The sequence below is a fragment of the Ambystoma mexicanum genome, chromosome 8, assembly GCF_040938575.1.
Source record: "Ambystoma mexicanum isolate Mex_15411 chromosome 8, UKY_AmexF1_1, whole genome shotgun sequence".
Classification (NCBI taxonomy): Eukaryota; Metazoa; Chordata; class Amphibia; order Caudata; family Ambystomatidae; genus Ambystoma; species Ambystoma mexicanum.
The window spans coordinates 1,131,293,049-1,131,320,261 of record NC_090929.1 but is presented as its reverse complement, the minus strand read 5'-3'; the positions used below and the strand labels follow the sequence as shown (position 1 = coordinate 1,131,320,261).

General features: G+C 42.3%; 1 protein-coding gene across 1 annotated transcript in view; it reads left to right on the top strand.

Annotated features, from left to right (window-relative positions):
- The window catches only part of LOC138472817 (myosin heavy chain, embryonic smooth muscle isoform-like), a 374,216-nt gene that overhangs the window by 84,858 nt on the left and 262,145 nt on the right, over positions 1-27,213 (top strand). Inside the window, exon 3 of the mRNA XM_069611184.1 lies at positions 5,886-6,075. Within this exon, the coding sequence (XP_069467285.1) occupies positions 5,886-6,075 (190 nt within the window). The remainder of the gene's footprint in view (positions 1-5,885; positions 6,076-27,213) is intronic.

The window sequence follows — 27,213 nt, the reverse complement described above, 5'->3', positions numbered from 1 at the left end:
GAACGTCGCACAGAGTTCTGGCTCCTTTTTAAATGTGCACAAAAAATCACATTCACAATGCTGTTCATTCTATAATTTTTACAAAATCGCACAGTCCTTTATCAGTCTTTTTAGAAATATGCTTTCTGTGCTTTGTGAATCAACAAAAGTGTCTCTCCCCGCCTCCTTCCCTCCTGGCAGGTCTGAAACAATCTGCCCCCTTCCTTCTGGGAGAGGCCACTTTTTGACACTCCACAATCTGCATATCCTTTCAGCCAAGGAGGGTCCGTTGTCTCTTCTAGGAGCAGCCCAAAATCTCCTCCCCTGATTTAATCAACACAAAGGTGTAAGTTCCTGGCCTTGGTGGGAAGCAGGAGAGATGCCTTTTGTTGGGGGGAACCTGGGGGGAACTGGTTTGGTGACTCTGAGTTCAGCTTAAATTCACTGTCAATTTCTTACATTTTTCATTGTTTAAAGTAAAACTTGCAATTTTTAATCAGGCAACTAGAACTCTAATTCCAGTCTCTAAACCATGAAGATTAAATAGTTACAACCTATATTACTTTTGATAACAGGTCACTTAATTTCAAACATTTGATTCCAATTGCACAAGTTTAAGCTTCTGATGCAATTGCTGACAGCTGTCATACAGGTGGCCGCTGGTACTGCGCCCATATTTTGACATATTTTCACAGTCAAGCACATTTTGTACTGTGGATATTTTGATGATAGATTCCACTTTTCATGACATTGTGTGTTCATATTGATTCCTTAAATGAAGTGGCGGGTAACACCCAGCAAAGATATTGGATGTTTTGTGGTGTTTTGGACCAGTAATTTGTATTTTCAGCAACCAAGAAAAGGGGATTTAAGAGCAATTTCTGGGTTTCTTTCAATAAAGCACTGCCTTTCATGCAGTTTCCATTTTTCTTTGGTAGGCAGCCCAGTGACATATTTCAGCAGTGTGGTCTCCGTTCCACCACTGAAAACAGGCAAAGTAGATTTGTCAGCCATCTTTCTGTTTTTCAAAGTGCAATAGGGCTTTTGCAGCCATTTTGATGCTTCTTGCACCATCACCCCACAGGGATGTTGCAGGGCAGAGCCAAGTGGGTTAAAACATCCCACAAATTATAGTATACTAACAACTTGTTGTTTGTATACCGCATTCTCCAAAGCACTGTACATAGAACATTTACTTACAATTGTTTTTACAGAAGTTTGTACTCATTTAGCGACCTCAGAAGGATGATCTTGCTTGCACTGGCGACCTGCAGAACACATACAGATCTCAACAGCATGCGATCAAACCACTGAGTTATCTTACCAGCTGGATCACATGCAGATAGTGGTTTTGGTACATAGTATGATTTGGCAAGCATTGACAATGCCAACTGTTGGGGCTTTTTTGTAGGCATGGCAAAGGCACTTGTCATGCACAGCCGTAGTAGTATTAACTGGTCCTTGATTTTAGCAGGTGCAAAATGGTGTGAATACCTTGGCATCTAATACCAGTGCCTGGCAAATGCCTAATACTTGTACACAAACCAGAACTCGTTTTTATAAGGGTTTCAGTGAAGATTAGACGTAGGGCTTATAAATCGAGTGGCTGAAAGCAGACCTGGTTGACATTTAGATTACACCAGTAGTAGGTTTACAACTCCAATTAAGTCATTAACTCTCAGAAGACTGCTTTGAAAAAAACTGACAAGCACTTTCAATGTAAAGTATGATGGTAAGGCTTAATTAAAGCAAGCTCAAAGAGCTCCCATGAGGCTGTGTTTTGGGCGGGGAGCGGCTGGAAGTGGGTGGACACGGGCATAGGGATTGGCATGGCCATGGGCAGTCAATGGGTGGGCAAATAACCAAAGAACACCTACAAGCTTTGTCTCCCTCCTCATATGCAATTTCTCCCTAACTGTACTCTAATGCAATAGTTCCTGGCCCTGCCACTCAGTTGCTCTGCCCACTACCAGTTTTCACACCTTCCAAGCCTCTACTTAAAGACTGTAGGTCAGCTCCAGGCAGACAGCACAGAGTAGTCTGCTGGTCACATGACCAGGCCCTGTCACTCAGTTGCTCCTTCCACCTCCAATCTGTTTATTAATAAGGAAACAGTGTCAGCAAACAAGTATCAATGCAGTAACCAGGTCATCCAAACACACAAAAGAACATTAAAAAGAGAAAGAGAAAAAATAAATAAAAATAAATAAATAAAAATTAGCAAACAAGGCATCCAGTTTTATTTAGCATACAATGTCTGGATGAGGCTAGTGTGCATAATCAATGCCACATCCGATTTGGGAACATGCAGGCAGGCAGGGTTCAAACAGTCGTTCCGCAGCAGCATTAGTGGTCCCAGGGAGCGGTGACAAGTCAGGCTCTGAACAAGCGAAGTCTCCAGTCATTGTCACCCTCCCGCTCTTCAATGATCTGGATTGTCGTGACATAGCCTACACCAACTACTCTGACGACACTCAAGTCCTACTCCCTCTAACAGGCATCTATGAATAAGACGCTGCGGCTCTAACCAAGATCTACACAGCCATCCAGACATGGATGGCAGCCAATGGTCTCTGTTTAAATGGGGATAAAACAGATATCTGCATAATAGGCACAAGAGAAACCCTCAACATGCTCCCAAATACCTTCAATATTGACAACTCCACCATCACAGTCTCTGCAGCATTAAAAACCCTAGGAGTATACCTTGACTCCTCTCTGACCATGTCACGCCAGGTTAATGCCATAGCCTCATCCGCTGCACTCACCACCAAGGTGATCAATGCAGTCAAACTCTTCCTCTATACCAAAAATTGCCTATCAATCGCCAGAACCACAGTAGGCAAGAAACTGGACTACTGCAATGCCCTCTTCCTGGGCATCTCTGCGAAAAACCTTAAGAAACTTCAAGTCACACAGAACAATGCCCTGAGGGCAGCCCTGAGTATTCCCAAAAGGAAACATCTCACAGGCTAGGAAAGATGCACGCTAGGTACCGGTAAAAGAAAACATCCTTTTCAAAACCATAGCCATTACACACAGAAGCCTCTCCTTCGAGGCCCCACCATACCTATCAGAAAGGATCACCCTCAACTCATCCACCAGACCCACCAGAGCTCACCTGTCCAACCAGTTATACGTGCCCGCCTTCAAGAGAACCAAAGCTGGGGGGTCCAGCTTTCAACACCTGGCACCCACAAACTGGAACGCACTGCCCACAGCACTAAGAAATGAAAAATCATACATTGCCTTCCGCAAAATGCTGAAAAACAACCTGTTCAACCAACTCTGTCCTTTTCTCGATCTAACCACAATGATTAGCTATGCTGCTCGTATGTAACCTAGTGAACATGCATAACAGACTCATATTGCCTTCCTCTGTACTATTGTTACGCTCACCTGGTTCCCACGGGGGCGTCAACCGGAACTGGGCCACTGTTATTTCCACCGGCGTGACGTGTAGCACCGAGATGACTGACTGGACTGGCCCGCTCAGCCTAGTTTGTCTGGCTCGCAAGAATATTCTTCTACAAAGGAGAAGAGGAATTAACCACCCGTGGAATTGAGTGTCAACCCACCTTCCCCTCTCCCGTTGTCTTCCCGCTGATCACTCTTGATGTCCCCTCCTTAGTCTCACCTGATGGTTTGGAAGGATGAGCTCTCCATTCTGCGTCGACCGCAGGGGCGCGTTGATGACCAGTTATTTCACTGGCGTAGAGGAATTGGTGAGTTCCAGTATTGACTCTAAAGTCCAATTGTTCATAAGAGTTCAAATGTCTGCTCTTGACTCTGTCCGATTCCTTGCAGGTTGCCGATTAATCCACTCGAAGATTTCCAAATGGCACTCGGTAAGATTCAGGTAAGTCTATTGTGATTTTCCTCTTAAGAGCCGGGGTACGGCGATGAAGCAGAGTTCACTGCGCTGACCCGAAATGAGGTGAGTACCTCCCATGGTAAATCAGGTAAGTCCTTGGGGGTAGCTTGCATGGCCTTAGAGAGTCCCCTTGCTCACCTTGCTGTCTTTGTCTCCTTAGGTGTCAGAGGGCGGCCGCGAGATGGAGAGAGTGTGATGGAATGCTGAAGTACCGCCAAGCAGGTGAGTTCAGCGCGGCGCCGTAGGAATACGAAGCGATGCTTCAAAGACTTCTGTCTTTCAGTTCCGTGGCGAAATGGATCAGGATTTAGGTAAGGATTAAAGTTAAAACTCCTGTTCTAACCTTTATCCTTTTTGTCTTCTTGTTTCAGGAGTCCCAGGACTGAAGCAGGCGTGGCTGAAGACTGGAGCTGCTGAAAACACGGTGAGCGTTACGCTGCAGCAAGCAGAATAACGCTAAGCACGTGTGGCTGTCCGGGCATGATTTAAATAGCCTTGGAAGAAGATCCAGGTAAGTATTCTTCCACAGCCCCACCCAAGTAACAAAATAGTCCCTTCAGTAAAATAGTCCCTCCTAAGCCTCATTTGGCTTGAGTCTTCATGCAGCATGGTCTGCCTCAGGTGAGTATGCAGCATGGTCTGATTCAGGTAAGTTATCAATAATGAGCCTGGCGCCCATGGCGCCAGGACTGACTATCATTATGAGCCTGGCGCCATAGGCGCCAGGACTGTACCCAAACAGCCCCTAACTGGGGCTTTTGGGCATGCTCCAAGTGGCATGATGCCTGCTTCCGGGGCTGCTAGGCCTGGTCTGGTCTTCCGGGGGCAGGCATCATGACAACTATTTTGTGCCTGCTCAATGGTGCGGACGGGGAACAATGTCTTAATGATATGCACCTAGAAGGATTTGATACACAACTCTGACTTTGCAAAATCTTTAGGATTCACCATTGACAGCAATATGTTCTTCCAGAAACACATAGCCAATCAGACCCAAATAGCCTGGCTCAGAATGTCTACTCTTCTAAAAATCAAACTCTTCATCCCGCCGCAAGATTTTCAGACCGTAGTGCAGGCCCTTATGGTCTCGCAAATCCATGGGGGAAAGGCTTTCCTGACAGGGTTTCTAGCTGATCACTTGGCTCCCCTAAAAGCAGTGCACCACGCTGCAGCACGTCATATTATGGGAGCTCGGAAATTTGACCGAATGACCCCCATCCTACGTGAACTACATTGGCTTCCACTCTAAGCCAGGATACTGTTCAAGACTGCATGTAACATCTGCAAATCAGTCACAAGTAGCACACCAGCGTACCTGCCGGCTAAGCTCCACATATCTGGTGGCACACGCTCCTTGCACAGCAAATCGGCCAACTGACTTGAAAAACAACTTGTCCGCAAAGAGAGGACCCGTAAAGAATCCTTCTCTTGTCATGCACCCACCCTCTAGAACTCAATCCCAGTGTCGGCGCAGAATGTGCCCACAATTCTCCAATTTCACAAATCTCTCAAAACATGTCTCTTTCAACAACACCTGACATAAAGAAACAATTCCAGTGGACGCACATACCGACGCAAAGACCTCACAGTTGCTACTGCTACTGTTAAAAGATGGCAGCCCAAATGCTGGCTACCCACACTCTGTACAGTGCTTTGCTGCTTTTGTGCTAGGTCTGTGCTTTAAACATTCGAATACAACAAAATAAAAATTAAGGTTCTTGCTAGAATATGTTGTCATGTTATTCTCCCAGTTTCCAACACCTGTAGTCAATGCCCTATCTTATGTTGATATTGCAGCTTGATAATGGTCACTAAAGGTATCATGTTGCTGTTTGTTGATGCTTGTTATTGGATTGATATTGGTTTGATATTACTAGGCTGACTGTAATCGTTGCCTTGGCATGTGTTAACAGTTTTGCTAATGTAGTGCTTGTGTTAATCGCTCTTTTATCAAGAGCCTTCCTTGCTATCATCTATTGGTCGGAGCTGACACTTTTACCTTTTGGCTTTGTTTTCCTGCACTTGTTTACAGGGACCAAGAACGTAAAGTTGGGCCGGATGGATTTCTGGATTCCAAGAGATTTACCAATAGCTACACGATAAAAAGCGGTAGTACTCGCTCCAAAAGTCTCTCGTGTATAAATGGTAAAACAGTCGTGGATCTCTCAGTGAAGAAAGCCAGAGATCTGGAGGATCACGAGCACAGGTTAAAGGCCATCGAAGTAAGTGGAACCTTTATGCATCCCAACAGAACTTGAGTATGTCATGAAATTCGATGCTGTTCTTTCTTTTTTTATTTTAAGCTACTCTAAGAGGTAGAGATTTTCAAATGTCATGTGCTGGGAGCAGTGGATCACACGTGATTACATTTTGTGAGCAGAGTGCACATAAAGCAGGAGTCACAAGACTCATAGAGCAGGAGGGACCCCGGAAAAAAACAAGTTCAGGGGGCACTCATCAATACCTGCAGAGAGCCAGATACTCTGCCTGTTTACAGGCTAGTTTTCACGTTGTGTCCTGTTGGCAGCGCCTACAGTACCCAGGGATCTCCTCTTCTCAGGCCCCACAACACCTCTGGACTGAGCATAAGAAAAGCAGCGGCTTTCTATCATCCTTCGTTCACACAGGGCTGTAGTGGTCAAACGATGCAGGCTAGATCTTAAGATGGGAGTGGTGTAGAGAGTGTAAGGAAATCTTACAGTCAACAGGAATGTCACACAGCCAAATAAACTCTCAAGAGGACGCAACTCTTGGATTCATTTCACAAGATTTATTTGGGGCTATGTACAATGACAACTCAAGTCTGGTCAGAATGTGTAAAAGACTTCTCTGTTAAATAATAATTCTCTGAGAGTCTCCGGGTCTCACCCCAGTGTCACTCATAGACTCTTCTGCCACATTGCTTTAGTGATTGATGGCTTGGTGGGTCAGTGGCCTTCGTTGGCTGGCTACCAGCTGGAGAGTATAGGCAAGAGGTCTGTAGTGTGGTGTTATTCTCAGTTGCACAAATAAACGTCTCTCACACGTGGAAGTGGTCCACGTATTTAATAATGATTCTTAAGCATTTGTCGTTACATAGATAATGGCTGCATTGAGCTATCTTCTCCTTTTAACCTCAGCACTCACATTGTGGCATCTCAAGTCACTCCTGCTGCAGCTCAAGGTTCTGCATGAGCAGGTCCCATCGCATCTCCCAGTGTTGAGGCTTGCCTGAAGGTTTGTCAGGTGCCTTCTGGGGTACTAGTTCACTTCTCCACCTTAGGGTCCTGGACCAACAACATCACAGACCCCCTATTACTCTCCTTCTTGCTGAGCCGATGCTCTCTTATGCCTTTGACGCTCGTGCTAACCCTTGCCAATAGCCCTCAAGCTGACTGCCATCTAACCTTTCCGCCACATTCCTTCTCTCCAACTGCCCCTTCTTCCTTCTACCAACTTCTTCACCTTCCCATTTTCTCACACTCTTTGACTTTTTCCTTTCTCGATCTCTTCCTGCTCCTCCAACTCACCCTGCACTCCACCTCCACCACCTGCACAACCAAAACCTCCCCTCCCCAACTTAATTCTCACCTCCACCTCCTCTAACTTCCCCTGCACTGCCGACTGCTCAGCAAATCCAAACCAACTCCTCCCACCGTTCCCTATGTGGATTTTTATAGCAGTGCTTTCTCTCCCACTGTGTGTGATTAGTTTTTCTGTCAGGTATTGGTTACTTTACCCAGGGCTCCCTTCTAGGTTGATGTACTCTGACTTTGCCATTCTCTCTTTCAACATGGACTGAGCTCCTTAAGGTCTGGTCCACCATCTTGAATGTGTCAGATTTTGTACAAAAGATTATACCGTGTAAAGTGGGGGACAGTGGCTTGTGTCCATTTGTCAGGGAGAGGTTTGTAAACCTCAGGAGGAAGATTCTGTTTTTCTTATGTTCTGCCATAGGTATCACATAGGGGTCGAGTTTGCAGAGGTGCGGATGAGTGGACCGCACGATGCATGGGCACTGCACATTTTGCCCTCATGCAGGGGGTATTTTATGTCTAGTGGCCACGTCCCTGCAGTGGAACCTGGCAGGTGAGTTCCTTTCCAAATCTGTATGGCAACTAACAGCTTGTACTGGTGTAGTGCGATAGGTCGATGTTTTTTTTTTTGCCAAGCAGCATTGCAACCTGTATATTATTTTCCTTAGGGGGTCCACCTTCATTCACCTCCCATTTCCAGGCATGTTCTCAGTGCTGCCCTTGATACAGCAGCAAATTGCAAAGTGACTGATTTCTTCAAGAAGGCAGACGAAGGGCAGAGATGACTTTGAACACAGAACAGATAGGCCTCCTTGGACTCCCTTGTGGGCTAGCAACCACATCTTCAATCCAAATAGAAGTATATTTGACTATTCTCATCAGTTAGATGCATCAGCAGACCCCCTGAGACTGTCCAACTCCATAAAGAAGTATGCTAAAGTTCAAAGAGACTGGTAGAGAGAAAGTACAATGATGGGGTCAGGGGGCCATTCCATTGAACACTGTTCATAGCAGCAGCATCACTTAAACAACTGCCCCTCGCATCATGTTTACACCTGCGCATTGAGGACATCTCAAGCACCCTTTAAAACACAGATCTTTACCATGAAAATGGTGTTAAGAAAGGCATCTCCAAATTAACAAGGGGGGTCCTGGGAGTCCCTCTGCCAGACATTAGTCCTGGTTGCGAGAGACTTACCCAGAGTCTTTAGCTCACTATCTTTCACAGAGAAGAAATATCCCAAACATATCAGTCTTTGTCCTGCCCTGGGGCAGTCCAGCACCGAAATGCAAGGCAATTCTCCTCTGAACAAGAGTACCAACAGAAACCCCAGACACGTGTTTCGGTCTGGTTGGACCTCATCAGTAGGGTAGATCTGTGCCTCTCTAAGAATAGTGAGCAAGGGGTCCACGTCTGGATTACCCTAGTAACTTAGGGTGAGACCCAAAGTTACTTAAATATGCAAATTAACAAGGGGGGGTCCTGGGAGTCCCTCTGCCAGACATTAGTCCTGGTTGCGAGAGACTTACCCAGAGTCTTTAGCTCACAATCTTTCACAGAGAAGAAATATCCCAAACATATCAGTCTTTGTCCTGCCCTGGGGCAGTCCAGCACCGAAATGCAAGGCAATTCTCCTCTGAACAAGAGTACCAACAGAAACCCCAGACACATGTTTCGGTCTGGTTGGACCTCATCAGTAGGGTGGATCTGTGCCTCTCTAAGAATAGTGAGCAAGGGGTCCACGTCTGGATTACCCTAGTAACTTAGGGTGAGACCCAAAGTTACTTAAATATGCAAATTAACAAGGGGGGTCCTGGGAGTCCCTCTGCCAGACATTAGTCCTGGTTGTGAGAGACTTACCCAGAGTCTTTAGCTCACTATCTTTCACAGAGAAGAAATATCCCAAACATATCAGTCTTTGTCCTGCCCTGGGGCAGTCCAGCACCAAAATGCAAGGCAATTCTCCTCTGAACAAGAGTACCAACAGAATCCCCAGACACGTGTTTCGGTCTGGTTGGACCTCATCAGTAGGGTGGATCTGTGCCTCTCTAAGAATAGTGAGCAAGGGGTCCACGTCTGGATTACCCTAGTAACTTAGGGTGAGACCCAAAGTTACTTAAATATGCAAATTAACAAGGGGGGTCCTGGGAGTCCCTCTGCCAGACATTAGTCCTGGTTGCGAGAGACTTACCCAGAGTCTTTAGCTCACTATCTTTCACAGAGAAGAAATATCCCAAACATATCAGTCTTTGTCCTGCCCTGGGGCAGTCCAGCACCGAAATGCAAGGCAATTCTCCTCTGAACAAGAGTACCAACAGAAACCCCAGACACGTGTTTCGGTCTGGTTGGACCTCATCAGTAGGGTAGATCTGTGCCTCTCTAAGAATAGTGAGCAAGGGGTCCACGTCTGGATTACCCTAGTAACTTAGGGTGAGACCCAAAGTTACTTAAATATGCAAATTAACAAGGGGGGGTCCTGGGAGTCCCTCTGCCAGACATTAGTCCTGGTTGCGAGAGACTTACCCAGAGTCTTTAGCTCACAATCTTTCACAGAGAAGAAATATCCCAAACATATCAGTCTTTGTCCTGCCCTGGGGCAGTCCAGCACCGAAATGCAAGGCAATTCTCCTCTGAACAAGAGTACCAACAGAAACCCCAGACACATGTTTCGGTCTGGTTGGACCTCATCAGTAGGGTGGATCTGTGCCTCTCTAAGAATAGTGAGCAAGGGGTCCACGTCTGGATTACCCTAGTAACTTAGGGTGAGACCCAAAGTTACTTAAATATGCAAATTAACAAGGGGGGTCCTGGGAGTCCCTCTGCCAGACATTAGTCCTGGTTGTGAGAGACTTACCCAGAGTCTTTAGCTCACTATCTTTCACAGAGAAGAAATAACCCAAACATATCAGTCTTTGTCCTGCCCTGGGGCAGTCCAGCACCAAAATGCAAGGCAATTCTCCTCTGAACAAGAGTACCAACAGAATCCCCAGACACGTGTTTCGGTCTGGTTGGACCTCATCAGTAGGGTGGATCTGTGCCTCTCTAAGAATAGTGAGCAAGGGGTCCACGTCTGGATTACCCTAGTAACTTAGGGTGAGACCCAAAGTTACTTAAATATGCAAATTAACAAGGGGGGTCATTTATACCCAGCTGGCTGAAATATTGGTCCAGCTTTCAGGCAAAGATGCAAATTATCAGCCAAATCCAACATGCAAGTCAAATGTTATTAGCAATTCAATTTCGGGTTTTTGGGTTTCCCATGTAACTGGCTAAACAACTTAACTATAGTGTATTGACCACCACATTATAATAAACAGACTCAGAAAACAGCAGAAATTCCAACGGGGCATAAAAGACGATGAACAAAGGGCGTATCAACACTTTTGCTAGAAGATTTGGCCAACCAATCAAGGATCAGCTAACTAAGGATCAAAATGGACAAGGGAGACCAATGACCAGAGGTACCCCAAACCTACCATCGTCTTCATCAGAAATTGAAACCTCGGACCCCGAGTCCCAAGTAGCCAAATTGAATTTTTTAGATGCGTTCCGGCTCCTACATCTGGACAACATAGCGGAAAGGAAACCAAGAGGACACCCACCCTTAAGAGGAAGATGAGGAAATGCAAACCAATGACAAGGGGGGCAAATCAAGGAGCAACACCCGGACAGAGCATGGCAACACATTCTTCCAGAGGACAGAAAACCAAAGCAAAGGGGCCGGGAATTAAGAGCTGATGGTCAAAGTCTTCAATGTATCGGATAACAGTTGATGCCCTGTGAACTATCAATACTCAAATTAGGTCTTTCTTTCTGTCCAGATCAAGAATTTGACCAGGTACAAACAAGGATTGATATCTTCAAATTCCTTCAGAAACTTAAATTAAAAAAATTATTTCAGCACAAATAGGATGAAAAGATACCGACTACAGAAAAGCTAATTCTGAATTCTCTAACAGTCAGAGATCTAGAAACTTTGCTCTCCCTGTATTCCATAACAGATGATAATGTCAATGATTCTAGCACCATGGCAAACAGAGAAATACTAACCCGCTATGGGATATAACTGGAATTCCCCTTGGAAAGTGGATTAAAACTGAAATCCATCTTCTGTTCGAACATCAATGCAACCAAAATTTAAGTATTTCGAGGATTTGGTCATGACAGATCTAAGGTCGCTGGCATCTAAACACATCGATTTACTTCCGGTCTTTCCCCCAGAACAGATTATAACACTACAGAACCTCCGACAAGGTGATAACATAATCATCAGACAAGCAGACAAAGGAGGTGGGGTAGTAGTAAGGGACAGAAATCTTATCATGCAAGAAGCAGCACAACAATTGGATGATATCCAATGCTCTGAAACTTGTGAAGCTGAGTTATTGGAAGAAACCAAAAAGAATTTTGATGATCTTCTCAGAAAATGGAACTATCTAAATATCATAGACTGGGAAGAAATGACATTTCTCAAAAACAACCACCCCACAATGTCTATTCTTTACTTTGTCCCAAAGATCCACAAAAGCATCAGCACTCCACCAGGAAGACCGACTGTATCCGCCAAGGGATCGCTCCTCGAGAACACCTCTAAATACATTGATCTCTTTCTTCAACCTTTTGTGAAAGATCGGAGTTCATATATCAGGGACACTGGAGACCTGCCGGACAAAATCAAATACTTTACTTGGGAAAAATACTTCATTTTGGTATCTCTTGATGTCACCTCCCTATACACCAGCATTATACGTCTGTCATTGGCACACCATCACCTCCCTTTCCCCTCACTCTCTGGCCGGCCTCCCTTGACCTTCCTCCTATTCCCACTGGCGAGGCCAAGAACCTTTGTGTCACCTTTGATTCCACACTGTCCTTCTCTGCCCACATCGCTGATATATCAAAAAAGTCAAACTTCCTACTGCACCTCCTCAGAGGTACTCTTCCATTACTCTCATTCCCCAGTATCTCACTCTCTCCCAAGCTCTGGTTCTCTCTAGGTTGGACTATTGCAACAGCCTCTTTCTTAATCTACCTGCCTCTACTCTCCACCCTTTGCAACTTATCCAGAACAGGACTGCAAGACTTGTCCTTGGCCTCAAGCCCTGGGATGGTATCTCTCCAGCTGTGAAATCTCTCAATTGGCTCCCAGTGGATGCAAGGATTAAATTCAAAACCCTCTTCACTGTCCACAAGGCTTTCTGGGGCCTGGGTCCAACATACCTTCAGCTATCCCTCGGCAAAAACCTCCCATCTCGAGCACTTCGCTCCTCTACCTCTAACTGCCTCAGAGTCAGTTGTTTCTCAAAGAAATTAGCTGGGGGTAGATCTCAGTCTTCGGCTGGGGCCTCCCCCTGGCACAGCCTCCCTGCCACTCTAAAACTTGAGGAGAATCATCTCCGGTTCGGGAAGCACCTCAAGACCTTCCTCTTTGCTTCTGCCTTGGCCCCCCCTCTCCCCTGCTGATTCTACTCTCCCTCGGCACCATGCACCTGGCCACCCTCTGTCTTCCGGGCCCAGGTACCTGCTCATCTTGCCACCCTCACGCACTGCCTCCGGGCCATCCCTTGCACTGGGGTCTGTATCTGTACCCATACAGCCCCCCCCTTTTTTCTTCCTGCATTTATCAGACCTACCCAGCCTGCTGCCTTAAACCCAGCATTTGCCACTTGCTGGCTGCACTGCCATGGTTTGTTGCCTTATTTTTATTAATGTATTATTATTTATGCTTTTCCTCATTGCTCCGCACTCTCCTTTTGTTCCTCCTTCCATGCACTTCTCCCCCTTCCCTTCTACCATGCACTTTTGCGTTTTCAATGTCACTGGGCCTAGTAAGATCGTTGTTTTTGTTCTCCCCTGTTCCCCTTCCCTTGCCTTGTCGTGCTCTGAAACACTTGTGTATGAGCGCAATAGAAATAAAATATCAATATCAATATCAATTATACATCAAAAAGGATTCATGACTTGTAAATACTTCCTCGATACTAAGTATATCAGCTACAAACCACACAATGAAATGATTCTCAGCCTGCTCAATTTCTGTTTGGAACGCAATGGGCCTCATTACAAATGTGCCGGTCAGGTAACAACAGTGCCTTTAAGGCTACCAGCACTTTTGTTACCGGACCTGCACACTACGAGTCTGCGGGCAGCTGCTATCACGCCTGCCAGGGTCAGACCTGTCGAGCAGAACGGCACTCGGCCACAGAGTTACACAAAAGCACCGGCATCGTTATCAACGGTGCCGGTACTTCCGTGTTCCCCATTCCCATAGAGTCCTATTAGACTCTATGGGAATGGGGATTAACATTTTACCGGGCACCTGACTTCCCGGACTGCCAGAGCTGTAATGCCCTGGTGTTTCTGGCAAGCTAGGTGCCGCTAAAATTCGCAAGTTCGACAGCAACCTGCCAGTTTTACCGGCACGGTTACTGCCGCAATTGTAATGAGGCCCATTATCTTTCTTTTTGAAGATCGGATCTACAGACAGAAATGCAGTATGGCCATGGGCTCATGTGTAGCATCAACCTATGCTAATCTTTACATGGGTTGGTGGGAGCTGACTGAAGCCTGGGCCGAAAAATTTGACAGCTTCACTGCACAAATAATATCCTGGTATCACTTCATTGACAATCTTTTAATTATCTGAAAGGGACATCTGAGTCACTTGATGAGTACATTCAGAAACTTAACAACAACTCTCTCAATCTTCACCTCGCCATGACAAGCAGTAAAAAGGAGCTAGTCTTTCTCGGTGTAGTGTTGTTCCCTGGCAAAGGCTCTCTACAAAGTAAACTCTTCAGGAAACCCACAGCTTGTAACTCCATATTACATGCCAATAGCCATCACCCTAAAAACCTGATTAAAAGCATACCCTACGGTGAACTCCTTAGGGCCAAGAGAAATCGTTCCAAAGAAGATTTCCAGAACAAATCAGTCAGGATCACTGCGTGATTCAAAGCCCGAGGTTATACAGCACAGGGTATAGGACTGGTTATGCCAAAAACATGAAAGATGGAAAGAAAGCAACTACTCACTAGTAAAAGGAAAAGGAAAAGAAAGGAAAAGATCAAGTGAGATTCATCACACCCTTCACATCCTTCACCAAAAGCAGGAGATGTGAAATATATCCTCAAGAAACATTGGCCCATACACAAATCGACAAAGATCTGGAAGCTTATGTAGGAAATTATCTGAAGGTAACGTTCTCCAGAGCAAAATCTGTCAAAGAATCCATAGCACCCAGTGATTCACACAAGATCAGTAAAGGCACCAGGTTAAGCATAAGAAATTGATTTTATGTAGATATGTAAGATATGGGAACTGGCATACACAGGAGAGATAATCCCATATGGAAGAGAAGGCCAACACAGATGGCTCATCAAACATATCACTTGTACTACCAGATTTATAGTCTATGGCATTACATGTCCTTGTGGAATGATGTACATTTGCTCCACAATATGTCCTCTTAAGCTCAGGATACTGCAGCACCATAGAGCGATAAAAACAAGGACACCAGCTATCCCTTGGCAGTACATTTTGAGGAGAAACATACAAGCAACACCTCATTATTTAATTTCAAGGCTCTTGCCCATATCCTTGAACACAGGAGAAAGGGCAATAAAGAAAGACGCCTGGGACAACTTGAATCCAAGCTAATCATCAAATTTGGGACTCTTAAGCCATCAGGACAACATACAGATGAAGAACTAGCAGTACACCTGCTCAACAGCTGATCACATTCTGTGCACATTTCCGAAATGAGAACTCTTGTTACCATTCGATGAATGGCACATGTATTTATTTATTTTATTAGCATTTATATAGCGCGCAGCAGCCCTGAGGCATCGTGGCGCTGTATGATGTATGATATTTTCATAACATTCCTGTATGATTTTTCCAAAATTTAACAACATCTACTTATCTGGATTTAGCCCAGTAGGCCAACATAATAAGCGTATTAATCTCTGTTAACCATGTTCCAATTCGGCACTTTTTGACAATTTGTCTTGTTGCATTTGCGAAGTCATTTAGTTGCGGCACGTCCAGATATTTCTGCCTCCTATTAGTCCTGGTGCGGACCACCTACATCCTAAGTGCACAAGCATATTAGATGATGATAATTTAGTCTAGTTGTACTTGCAACATTTTCCGACTCCAATTGGATTGGGATATACTATTCAGCCTCCAACCGCAAACATGCCAATATTTCTTTGCTTACAATGTATTACGATGTTATTGTGCTATATTTAATATGGAGAGCACCACACTCCAACATGACCCCTAGCTTTTCACACAGTAAAGCGTCAACAGCAGACAGCCATGTGACCAATCTGGAGCAGTAGAGAGGATGGCTGTCTAGATACTCCCAGTTTGTTTTTATAAACAGTTGCCTGAACCAAGGGTACTTAACGCACCTGACGAAGTCCCGGCTTTGGGGACGGAACGTGTGGTGAACACGGAGTGTAAACTCCAGGACTTAAAGTATTCTCAGTAAGCCTATGTTTTTTTTTTATTATTGCATTTTGACATTAACACACTGGTGCTTGAATACATTTTACGAGTGTTGTAAAGTGCAGATTACAGTGCCCTGGTTTTTTCTTCTTTTTTGTTGTTGCAACTACTGTAGTGCCTTTAACTTCTCTCAGACACTTTCAGCACAGCAACAACATTCTTGTCAATATATAGATATTTGAAAAAAGGGGAAAAACTGGGCTTCCAGCACCCCAGGAAGGTTTGCACTCCTACCGATCTGCACAGTCCTGTGTGCTACGCCAAATTCAAAAACCAGCCTGACTCAGTCAATTCCTCGCAATGTCCAATGTATTTTCATTATTAAACCATTAAAAAAGATTACAAGAAGAGAGAACGCTCGTACGACACGTTTCGCATCGTGCTTGCTGCTTGTTCACATACAGAGAATTAAAACACCAATGGTGATACATATACCCACCCCCCCATAAATATACATATATATTACACAGCCTGTAGTTGCAGCCGTGTAGTTATGGTTACATTGCTCATCTCAAAGAAAGAGCACGTTTTGGGTGGTGTATAACCTTGGTGCCATTTTACGAATGCTCACCAAACTTTGCATGATAAGTATATGGCTACCTCAGAAGGATTCTTTGATGTTTGGTGATGTTTCGTCCAGGGGGGCCAAGTTATAGGGGGGGGGCCCAAAACTTTTGAAATCCTCATAGACACAATGGAAAAAAAACATTGCTCACGACTACAGCCCAAACCGCCGTGTGGACTTTTACCAAACATGTGTAAGGAGTGGCAGCTTGGTCCCGAAATCGTGCTTTTGCAAATTTGGTGTAAATCTTCCTAGTCGTTTTTTTAAAAATGGCCAAAAAGTAAGTAAACTTTTTTGTGATATCTTGGTCCGGTCCGTGGACTCATTTGCTGATTCAGAGTCCGTGAACGCCTCAGGGTCAATCAGGAGGCGTCTTGGTGTCCGCAGGCACCAAATATGCATGCTGATTGGATGTTCAATAATGTGAGGTACGTCATCATTTTTGAAACAGTCGCCATATTGGATCCACGAACCACCACATTTGTCAGCGGACAACGCAGTGAGAAAAAAGTCTGGAAAACACATTTGTGGTTATTAAGTGGCCGAAAGACACCCTGGAAAGGGTGGTAGAGTGGAATGAAGTTGATATGGAGCTGTTTTTATAGGTGAAAAAAAGGTTTGCAGGTGCAGTCTGCAGTCAATTTTACTGTCTGCGAACATCATTTGGATTGGGAGGTTCTGGGGGAGTCTTGTTACTTGAAGGTGTATTGTTTGTACTTGTTATATGGTTTAATTCTATTGTCGTGCTTGTGGCCAGCGGCCAGATTCTTGGGGGAATTAATCTGGCCACTGGCAACACACCCTATAGTAATATGTGTATAGTAATTCTAGGTACTGTTGGTGGAGTATACAGTATTTGTAATATGGTTGAATTATATAATTGAAGTATATATGGTAATTATGATTGTAATACAATTGAGAATAATGCTTATGGAATATGTATTTGTTTCTTTGTGAAGATAAAAAATAGGTAATACTTGGTAAGGCTGCTTAGTTGCACATGGTAGTAACGCTGGAATCTCTGGTTCTTTTTCTGTGAAAGAAACAGTATAATTTGTTAAACAAGATAGTTTAAAACCTTTAATTGCATACAATTGTACATATAGATTTACTTTTTTGACCCTCATGAATAGTACATTCTATTAGTATGTTTGGTACAGCATTAGTATGTGGTACACTGTTGTTGAATTAACACCAAATATTCATTGGATATATTATGTTAGTGTAAGGGTGATGGGGCGTTTGTTTGAAGCATGTTGTAATTAATGGTATGCTTAAAGTAGTTCCCATTGACCAATTCTAACTATATTGGACTTTACAATAAGTATTGCAGTGACAATAACTGTGATGGCATATTTGAAGTATATTACACTGAAGGGTATTTTTAATGTAGTTAGATACCTGTTGGCATGTTCTAACTGCCTTGGATTTTAAAAATACTATTGTAGTATTATGGATGTAGTTAGATAACTGTTGGCATATTCTAACTGTTTATTGTACTATACTTTAGTCAGTGAATTTGAGTTGGAGGAATATTAAGTAGCCATTTGTTAGATTTGCTGGTAACCTATGTTTTGGAGTAACGAAAGTGTTGTTACATTGAAACCAACCGCTTTGTTTTTTTCCATATGCAGTATAGTGGTCTAAAGTGGTTGTGGCACAAGTGTGGTAGATAATGCCCACTGTTGTGAAGGTTTTCTTGCCAAGAGATACTTGGCTGTGTGTAAAGATAGTAATCTTACAGTTCTTTTTGGTACCATCTGCATTGTACCTTAGAAGCATTAGTATCACATATTGGCCATATGAGTTTATTTGTATACTGGAAAGATGGTCTGAATTGCAAAAAGGTCAACATATGCCATGATTTGCATTCTGCAGAAGCTGGTGGAATGGAATGGATTCACAATTTGGTATGGATACATACACAAATCATTTATTAGGGGCCTGCTCTTGTGAAACATGGTGGCAGATAGTGCATTAAGTTTCCTTGTGTATGAAATCTAGAAGATTTCATTTATAGTGGTGTTTTTGGTTTCTAGTCCTTGTAGTAAGTACATTAGGAATTCCTGTGGATCTTTCTTCGTGTTTATGATGAATTTGACCATTCCTGTAGAGTAGTCCAATTCATGCCTTATACCTGAGACACCGTAAGTGCTGTCAGGATTATTAGTGCCATTTCTATGAAGGATGAGCATTTGCAAACACAACTCGTCCAAACCATTTAAGTAAATGTTGTGAACAATTGGTGGTAATTGGAAGAGAAGATTGATTGCTACATTTGCATAGCAATTTAGTCCAGTTGTGTTTATGAATTTAAATGGACCAGAGGGCTGTGCCTCTGCATCCTTTGATGGGCCTGCAGTTGTTTTTTGAGTAGAGACATTTGTCTCTTTGTCTTCCGATGGACATGCAGTTGTTTTTGGACTACAGAGTTGTGTGGTTTTATTATCTGTTGGAGCAGCAGTTGTTCTTATTTTTTTATTGTTATTGCTGGGATATCTGCTATAGGTTCTGTTTGTATTTTTGTTTTTTAAAGGTTTTCTTTTTTGAGTTACAGAGTGCATATCTAGATGGGCGGTGTACAATGCACATAGCCTGTTGTATCCTAGGATGCAAGGAATGTCAGCGTTGACCACTAAGTGTAAGGAGACGTGAATGTTCTAAGTAACGAATACCTTCTTTGAAGACTGTGCTGCCAATGTCAATCAATGCTTGATATAGTGTTAGAACTTGTGATTTGTGGATAGTGACAGCATATGCAAGCGATAGAGAGAATTGTTATCTGCGTACGTGCATGTCTTTGAAAAGAAGGAAACTTGCTATTGTGCTGCCTATTTTTTTTAACTTCTGCAAGCTGGTTAAAGTGGATGTTGACAAACTGAATGTTGTCATGTCGATATGTTTGGAAGCCAACAACTGTACCAATTGCTACATTGACTAAACCTTGTTCCACGTCCAGGTTACGGTTTAGAATTAGTCTGCAGTTTAGAAACAGAGTTAATACTTGTCTTGTTCTAATCCAGCTGTGTTGCAGATATATTTTTTAAGCTATTTAGTTGTGCTGTTGCTTGTTGACACATAGGGAGTGTCATGCTGTGCAATTCTAGTTTGTCTGTGGTGCAAATATGCAGTATGCGTTGCATTTCTTTTTTCAAATTGTATCATTGAATTGACTACAGCTTGCATGGGTTAGCATTAAGGACATGCATTTTATATTTTGTTAAGGTAATTGTTCCATGACATCAGGGGCAGATGTGTTTTGCTTATATAGCTCATGGATTAGTCTAGTTTTTAAGATGGGTTTAGCATCTTTAGTAAGCAAACCAGTTGTAATGCATTTTAAATTGGTAGCGTAGGTGAAATCTGCAGACAGACACATGTTTTGAGTTAGTTCTCTGTAGTGACATTTTTTCAATAGATTTACATTTCCAGTGCTGCCGAGTGTGTTACGGCATTGTTTGTGTCCTAATGTTTTGAAAATAGTTTGACCTTTTACTGGTGTTAACTGCAGGAGGTCTCCTGAAAATAATACTGTGTTTTCCTCCGAACAGTTCTTCATAGTCGGTTTTTAAGACTTCTTGCATTCTGAGATGAATTAAAGCTAAAATGAGGTTGGAGACCATGCTCACTTTATCTATCAAGAGCTGTAATTTGTTTTAGTGTTCTACTGGGAGGAGCAGTAGTCGGTGTAAAGTGTAAAGTTACACATCCTATGTTGTAGGCAGCTAGACCTGTGGGGACTGTTGTGGGGGCTGTTACAACAGCTGAAAGGTTGTCGATTGTTAAGTCTTTTAGACATTTGCTAATTATTTTAATTAAGAAGTTCTTGCCAGAACCAGCTTCCTCACTTATATATAGGAGCAGAGGTTAATAATGTTTACAGCTACAAGTTTTAAAACGATGTTATATTTATTCAGTGACCTCTAGATAAATGGTGGTTTGATCATCATTTAGCTGTGATCTGAGCACTGGCAAGTCTTGTTCATATTGTTTAGATTGATACATGGTATTTTGTAGTTCAGTCATTACTATTTCTGATTCATTTATAATGAGTGATTCTCCAAGTGGTTCTTGACTTCCTGTATGAGAAGGTTGACCTTCAGGGGTATCTTTATCTAGTAGAGCTTCATTTTTTTCCTCTTGTTGTAGTTCATTGTCCAACATTGAATGCAGCTTAAAATGAGTCATGGTCACCTCTTTTCTCCAGGGTTTAAAAGGTTTTAGTAGGGCCATGTAATAAAGTTATCTGTTGCAGAGATTACCTCTATATCTTTATATGAATATTTAGACTATGTTTGGTATGTTTTACTAGGCTTCCTTCACAAGTTGAGAATGAATGTTTGCCAGTTGTAATCTGGTGTGACATTGTTTTGGTAGGAGTAGATTTGGGCTATGTCATACAAGCACATGTTTTCTAAAGTATTACTTCTGATTGAGGAGTATGTGTCAATTACATTGTTTTTAAAATGTTCTGGCTGTTGGAATGAACCACTATTGGTCTACACAGATTATTAACTACACTCCATTTGTATGCAGAAGAAAATAATTTTGAGCATTAATGTGAATAAAACCAAAATATTAATATTTGGAAATAGAGGTACAAATGGAAAAAATGAAAAATTCATTTAGGAGATCGATGATAGGGTAATAGAACTAGTGGAAATATACCCCTATCTAGGTATGACAATAAAGAATTTACCACTAGTAGACCATCACGTAGAAATCATATAAAAGAAGGTTATAAAGAAGTGGAATATTTTGAGAGCTTTCATGTCAGAGAAGGGAGGATATTCCATAGAAGGTTTATTAGAAATATATAAGACATGTATCATCCCAAGTGCTATGTATGCAATAGAGACAGTGGTAACCAAATATATGGGAAACATTGATAAAATAGAGGCTAAACTGTGGAGGCCAGCATTAAGTTTGGCCAAGTGTACTTCGGTAAAGGCCATTCGGCGAGAATTGGGATTGACATCATGGTCGACTCTATGGGAGATAAGGTGCTGTAAGTTGTTTATAAAATTGACATGTGATACAAAGTTTCCTAATAGTCTGATTAAATATTTGGGGAATGACATGAAAAAGGGTGATCAGAGGAATTATGTTCTTAATGAATTAAGTAAGACTGTGCTGATTTTTCGAAAAGAGATCTACTTGAAATTACCCATGGAAGGTGACAATCTCAACCCTTTGTATGGTAAATTAAGCAAGAAAGCTATCCAATGGGACTCAATAAAAAATGTAGAGAGCCTGGGAATGAAAAGTAGATTTACTTCCTATTGTATGCAAGGGATGATTGCTAATAAACCTTGTAAATATATAATGAAGGTGAGCAACAGGGAATTAAGTAGATGTATAATGTTATTGAGATTCAATATGCTACCCTGTTTAGAGTATGTTGGCGCATTGAAGCCCAGGGAAAAAAGGTTATGCAGATTCTGCAAAGTTGAGGTAGAAACTATAAGACACCTACTTACTTCATGCTATAAATTGAGTAACTGGTATGAAATGGGATACAAAGATTTAGTCTGGGATAACAGAATGATTGAATCGGATCAATGTTGGTCTTGTATCTTTATGGAAGAACCTGTGGTATACATAGGTGCTGCCTTTTATATCTGGAAAAGAGTCATATAAGTGTGGGATAAATTGGGAATTCAGATATGATGAACTATGCTTTTTATATCTTTTTAAATTATTTTATTCCTATATATACCTGCATATCCGATTATTTCAGTTTTTAACTTGTTATTTTTCCTATATCTGATTAGGTTATACAAACTTTGATTATATTTGAAGGTAATGATTTTATATAAAGTGTATTTTGACGTATAAGAATTTTAATGTAAGAATGTCATGTTTCATTATATATCATGTAAGTGTCTAATGTTTTTATTAACCAATATACACTATATAAATAAAAAAAGCAATAATTTGTGGCTATTGTTTCTATCTCTTGGTAGGATTTTAGTATAAAGGTGTACCCGTTAAATGGTCTGCAGCTTCATAGCACCGCATTCTTTATTGTAGAGCTTTTTTATACCGAAGCTGTACATTTTTTGTGACAGTGTTTTGTCAGATGCTATGTCATACAAGAGGTCTTTTAGCTCTGTTTTCTCAGCTTTGGTGAGATAGGCTGTGACATATCTTACAACTGCAGTGGAATTGTCTGCAAAGTATTGTATGCCTATATTTGCACTCCACAAGAGGGTAATGATTGCACTGTAATTATTGATCTACTTAAATGCTTCACCCCTTTTAATGTTGTATGTGTATTTAGGAGGGCTGCCTTTTACACTGTGTCTAACAGAAGACATCAAGCTATCTACTTGTCCTTTTGTGCAAACTGGTCTAGGGAAGCCAAAGCAACATTTGGTATAGTATTTACCTTTGTTTTTAAATCAGTGAAACAGTATTTGCCACACTTACATTTTTGGAAGCTCAAGATTTGTGTACTTAGGTCACTATGTGTGGTTTCTGAAGGGATATCACAGGTAATGTATTTTTCAATACACTGTAAAACAGTGGCATCACTGTCATGGGCAAAGTTGGAAGCATCTTGTATCCACAAAGGCATGTGGATGTATGGTGCTTCTCTGGATGGATATTCTTTTCTCCAAAAGAAGTGTCCCCCTTCTCCGAGTGGAGTGGTAGTTTTATTGCAGATGAAGTACATATTCTGCACAACTTAAAGTAACAAAACATGTAGGTGGGCCTAGGTTCCTTAGCATACAACGTACATCAGCATGACATCGGAAACAGTGTTCTTTTGTACCATGCATGTTTGCCAAATTATTTGTGATGCTTGACTGCAAAACCTCATCCTTGTCTTTATCTTTTGAAGCAGCTGGGAAAGCGGACATGTTTAAAAAATGTGTTCCTGTTTTTAATGTGTGTGCAACTCCATAACATAAAGTTGCAAGTTCACTTTCGAACAGGAGGTGGAAAATGTCTGGGGTCTTCAGAATACATTCGTAAAGAGCGATATTCTGATGCACTAATATGTGTGGAAAGAGTAAAGGAAAATTGTTGTATAGAAGTTGATGAGAGATGGGCATGTTGTTAGACAGTAAGGAATGGGTGATATATTAAATAAAGAGCAATGTTTAGATGGGAACAGAAAGAGTGTGAATGTTGCAATATAATGAGTAAGAGTGAAATACAATGTTGTTGAGTAGAAAAGAATATTCTAGGCTAATATATAGTGAAAGTACATTGTTGCAATTAGAGAGATCTATATGCTACATTAATGTACTTACTTTGTAGGGTGTGAAGAGTGTTATTTCTTTGGTAGCTGTCTTCATCAATTTTCATTTTTCCTGAAATTGTAAAAGACATTTAATGAGTATATGTGGTAATGGTGAAGTACTTTTAGTAAGAGGGGATGTTATTTATTAAGATAAGAGGAGTTGTTGGGGAAAAAGAGTAAATAAAGTTGTGTTATGGGTGGTGTAGTAAAGTATGTTAACTATGTTGTTAGAACAATTGGTCTACGAATAGTGCTGTTTGGGACATTATAAGGAACAGGGTAATAATGGGTGTGTAAAAAAGATGCATATCTAGGTTATTTTTGTGCTGGTGATTTTAATAAGAGAAGTGCTGTGTTTGTGGTGCAATGTATGTGTAATGTTTTGCAGTGTTTATAAAGAATAGGGAAACTATGGCCTAGTGGTAATGCAATGGCAGATTGTAGTTGGAGCAGTGTTTGTTGTCTTATAGTAGTGACTGAAAAAGAACAGCACTTTATATTAAGGTGAAGTGTTGTATATACTTTGGCAGTATAAACATTTGTGTGAGCAGGTGTAGAATGGTGGCACTATAAGGGATGTAACGAGAAAGGTTGCACAGTATGACATTTACATGGAATGACAAATGGAAAATGCTGTGTGTTTAAAAATGTTTCTTTTAGGAGCATTTTGTTGAAAGCTAAAAAATGCATATGTGCATTTACAGCAGCACAGTGTGTAGCTTCTTTCTAAAAGATAGCAAAATCAGATGTAAAAGATGTATAGAATATTTGTAAGTGGCACTTGGTGTGTGGAAGTTTAATATGTTGGCAGTGCATGTAAGTAACTGCCACTTGATGTGATCAAGTGCAGAATGCTGCAATACATGGCATTTGATAGAGTGGTTAAAAAGAGAATATGCTTATTGAGAAGCTTATTACAGGGCAGTAACCAATATATATATAGAGCTGTTTAAATATATTACTTCAATAAATGTATGCATGCATGTACTATGTTTTGTTAAATGTAGATGTTTCACAGTAGGTTTTGATACAGGTGTCTGTGAGTAACAGGAGATATGTACTCTGAGAGTTCAAGAGTATATCTGAAGTGTTGAACTGAGATGAGAGGGTTACATGTAGAGTTTTTGGATGTGATTGATGGATGGATGTGTGACTGTTTGAAAGCAGCCAATAAGAAAGTGTTGCAAACATAAAAGTAAAAAGGGTAGAAGGGCTGCCTTTTGCTACGGTGTCCGCAGACACTGTGGTAGTCTGTGGACATCAGACTGGTCATCCAGGTCCTTTAAGGATGCCTGGCATGGAAAGTTGACTGCGGAGACCTCGGACAGTCGTGATATCTGCAGACATTACTGGATTAGCCAATCAGGTTTTGTGGTTGCGGTGTACAGGAAGAAAGGGTAGCAAGTGTTTTCTTTGTTGTGTGCAGTGAAGATGGCTATGGCTATGAGGAAGCAGAGTCTGTGGATAGTGGGATATTCATGGACCCATTCATTGAAGGTTGACATTGAATCCCATGGAATCTCTGCTGCAATTGGATTGGAAGAAGTGGAAGTTTCCTGGTATGCAGTTTGTGGGTTAAAGTGGGTGACCTTATTACCATTCTGTGAGAGTATGGCTCACTTTAAACGTCCAGATATTATTATTGTGCATTGTGGAGGCAACAGTTTGGGATATGTGACTGCAGTATCTTTGCAGTTTGCCATGAATGATATTTTGAAGAGACTAATGGAACTGTTTCCAGCTGCAAAGAACATTTTTCCCGAAATTAATGAAAGACAAATATGGAGATGTCCAAACTTGTTTTGTACACAAATGGAAGAAGCTAGGCAGCATGTCAATAAAGGAGTATGTGCTTTTTAATATGGAATGGCATCTTTTGATAATTAAAATATCCAGTTGGATGGCGTAAATACTTTTCGAAGCGATGGAATGCATTTGACTGATGTTGGCAATCAGATTTTTCTTTTGAATGTTCAAAATGCATTGAAAAATGTTGTATGAACAAATTTAAAGGGAAGATGTGGAGTGTATACTAAAGCATTTGTTAATAGCTGTAGGTGACAAGTTTCTGAGATTTTTGAACAGGGCTCACCTGTGGTGTTTTTTGTGTGTTTTTCTTAGCTGCTTTTATCTTGGTGCTTTCTTCTTGGTCTGGGTTTCATGTAGAAAGGGATGAGCCTCACCTGACACCACCCTGCCTAGCAGACAAACCACCAAGCAGACAGACCTTGGGGAGACAACCCAATAGCCAGGAAAAACCCTCCAAAAAGTGAAAAAACCTGTAGATGGTATATGGGTGTTCTGGAAAAGGAAAGTGTAGGAGGCAGCAGCAGGATAATCCAGGAAGCAACAAGGAACAGGCAGGGAGACGAGAGGATTCGGGTCAGGGAGGAAGAATCAGCAGGGAGCGCAGAGAGCAACAGAAGGAAAGAGAAGATCCAGGATTAATGCAGGAAGGGAAACAAGGAGAGGCAAGGAGCACGCTGAGTTAGGAAGTACAAGCCAGAAAGAAGGCAAGCAGAAGCCGTGCATTGAGACACAAGGCCCGATAGTGAGCTGGGCGCATATGAGCACTGTCAGAGAACCACTAGACAGCGTTCATTTCTGGCCGGGAACATTAGTGGCAGCCATATTGGTGTAACAAATGGCCATCTCATACCAAACTTCCTGGCATGCCACAGCGGCCAAGTGCAGTAAGTCATGACAGTAGGATATAAAAATGGGGAAAAAATGTGAAGCAGTTTCTGTAGAGATTATAAAAAAACAAATAAGTACAGTTTAGCATGTGTTACTACAGTACATAAAAGCAAACAAAGGAAAAAAGGGTATTTTGAAACAAACCCCATTGCAGAATAAATTATTTAAAATGAGTTTAAACATCCCCACTCCCTTTAGTTGGCCATGCCATCAGTGGACAAGGTGGTAGTCCATGGACCTGCACGTGCCATCCAGTTCCTTTAAGGATGCCATGCATGGAAAGAGGACTGTGCTTAGCGTGAACAGTCACGGCCATTCGCAGACATCAGGCGATTAGCCAAACAGGTTTCATGTTGTGGTGTACAGAAAGACAGGGTAGCAAGAGTTATCTTTGTTGTGTGCAGTGAAGATGGCTATGTCTATGGCTTTGAGGAAGCACAGTGGGCCTTCTTATAAACATGAAGAACTTGACCTTGATGTCCACGGTCTCACTGAGACATGGTTCACGGCCAGCTCTGTCACCAGCTTTGACACACTCCTACTTGACGGCTACAAGATTCTCTCCACTCCCAGGCCTTTCCGCTCTGGTGGGGGTGCTGCCCATATCTTCCCCGAGTGGATTCCTGCCACTGTCATTCCTACGCAGACCTACTCCTCTTTTGTCTTTTGAATGCCTCATCTGCAGGCTCTCTCTCTCCCCTAGCCATTCCCTTACTGTGGCTACTATCTATCGGCCACCTGGTCAGATTTCTTCCTTCCTCTCTGAGTGGGCGGACCTCGTCTCCTCACTCCTGGCCTGAACCACTCAACTCCTCC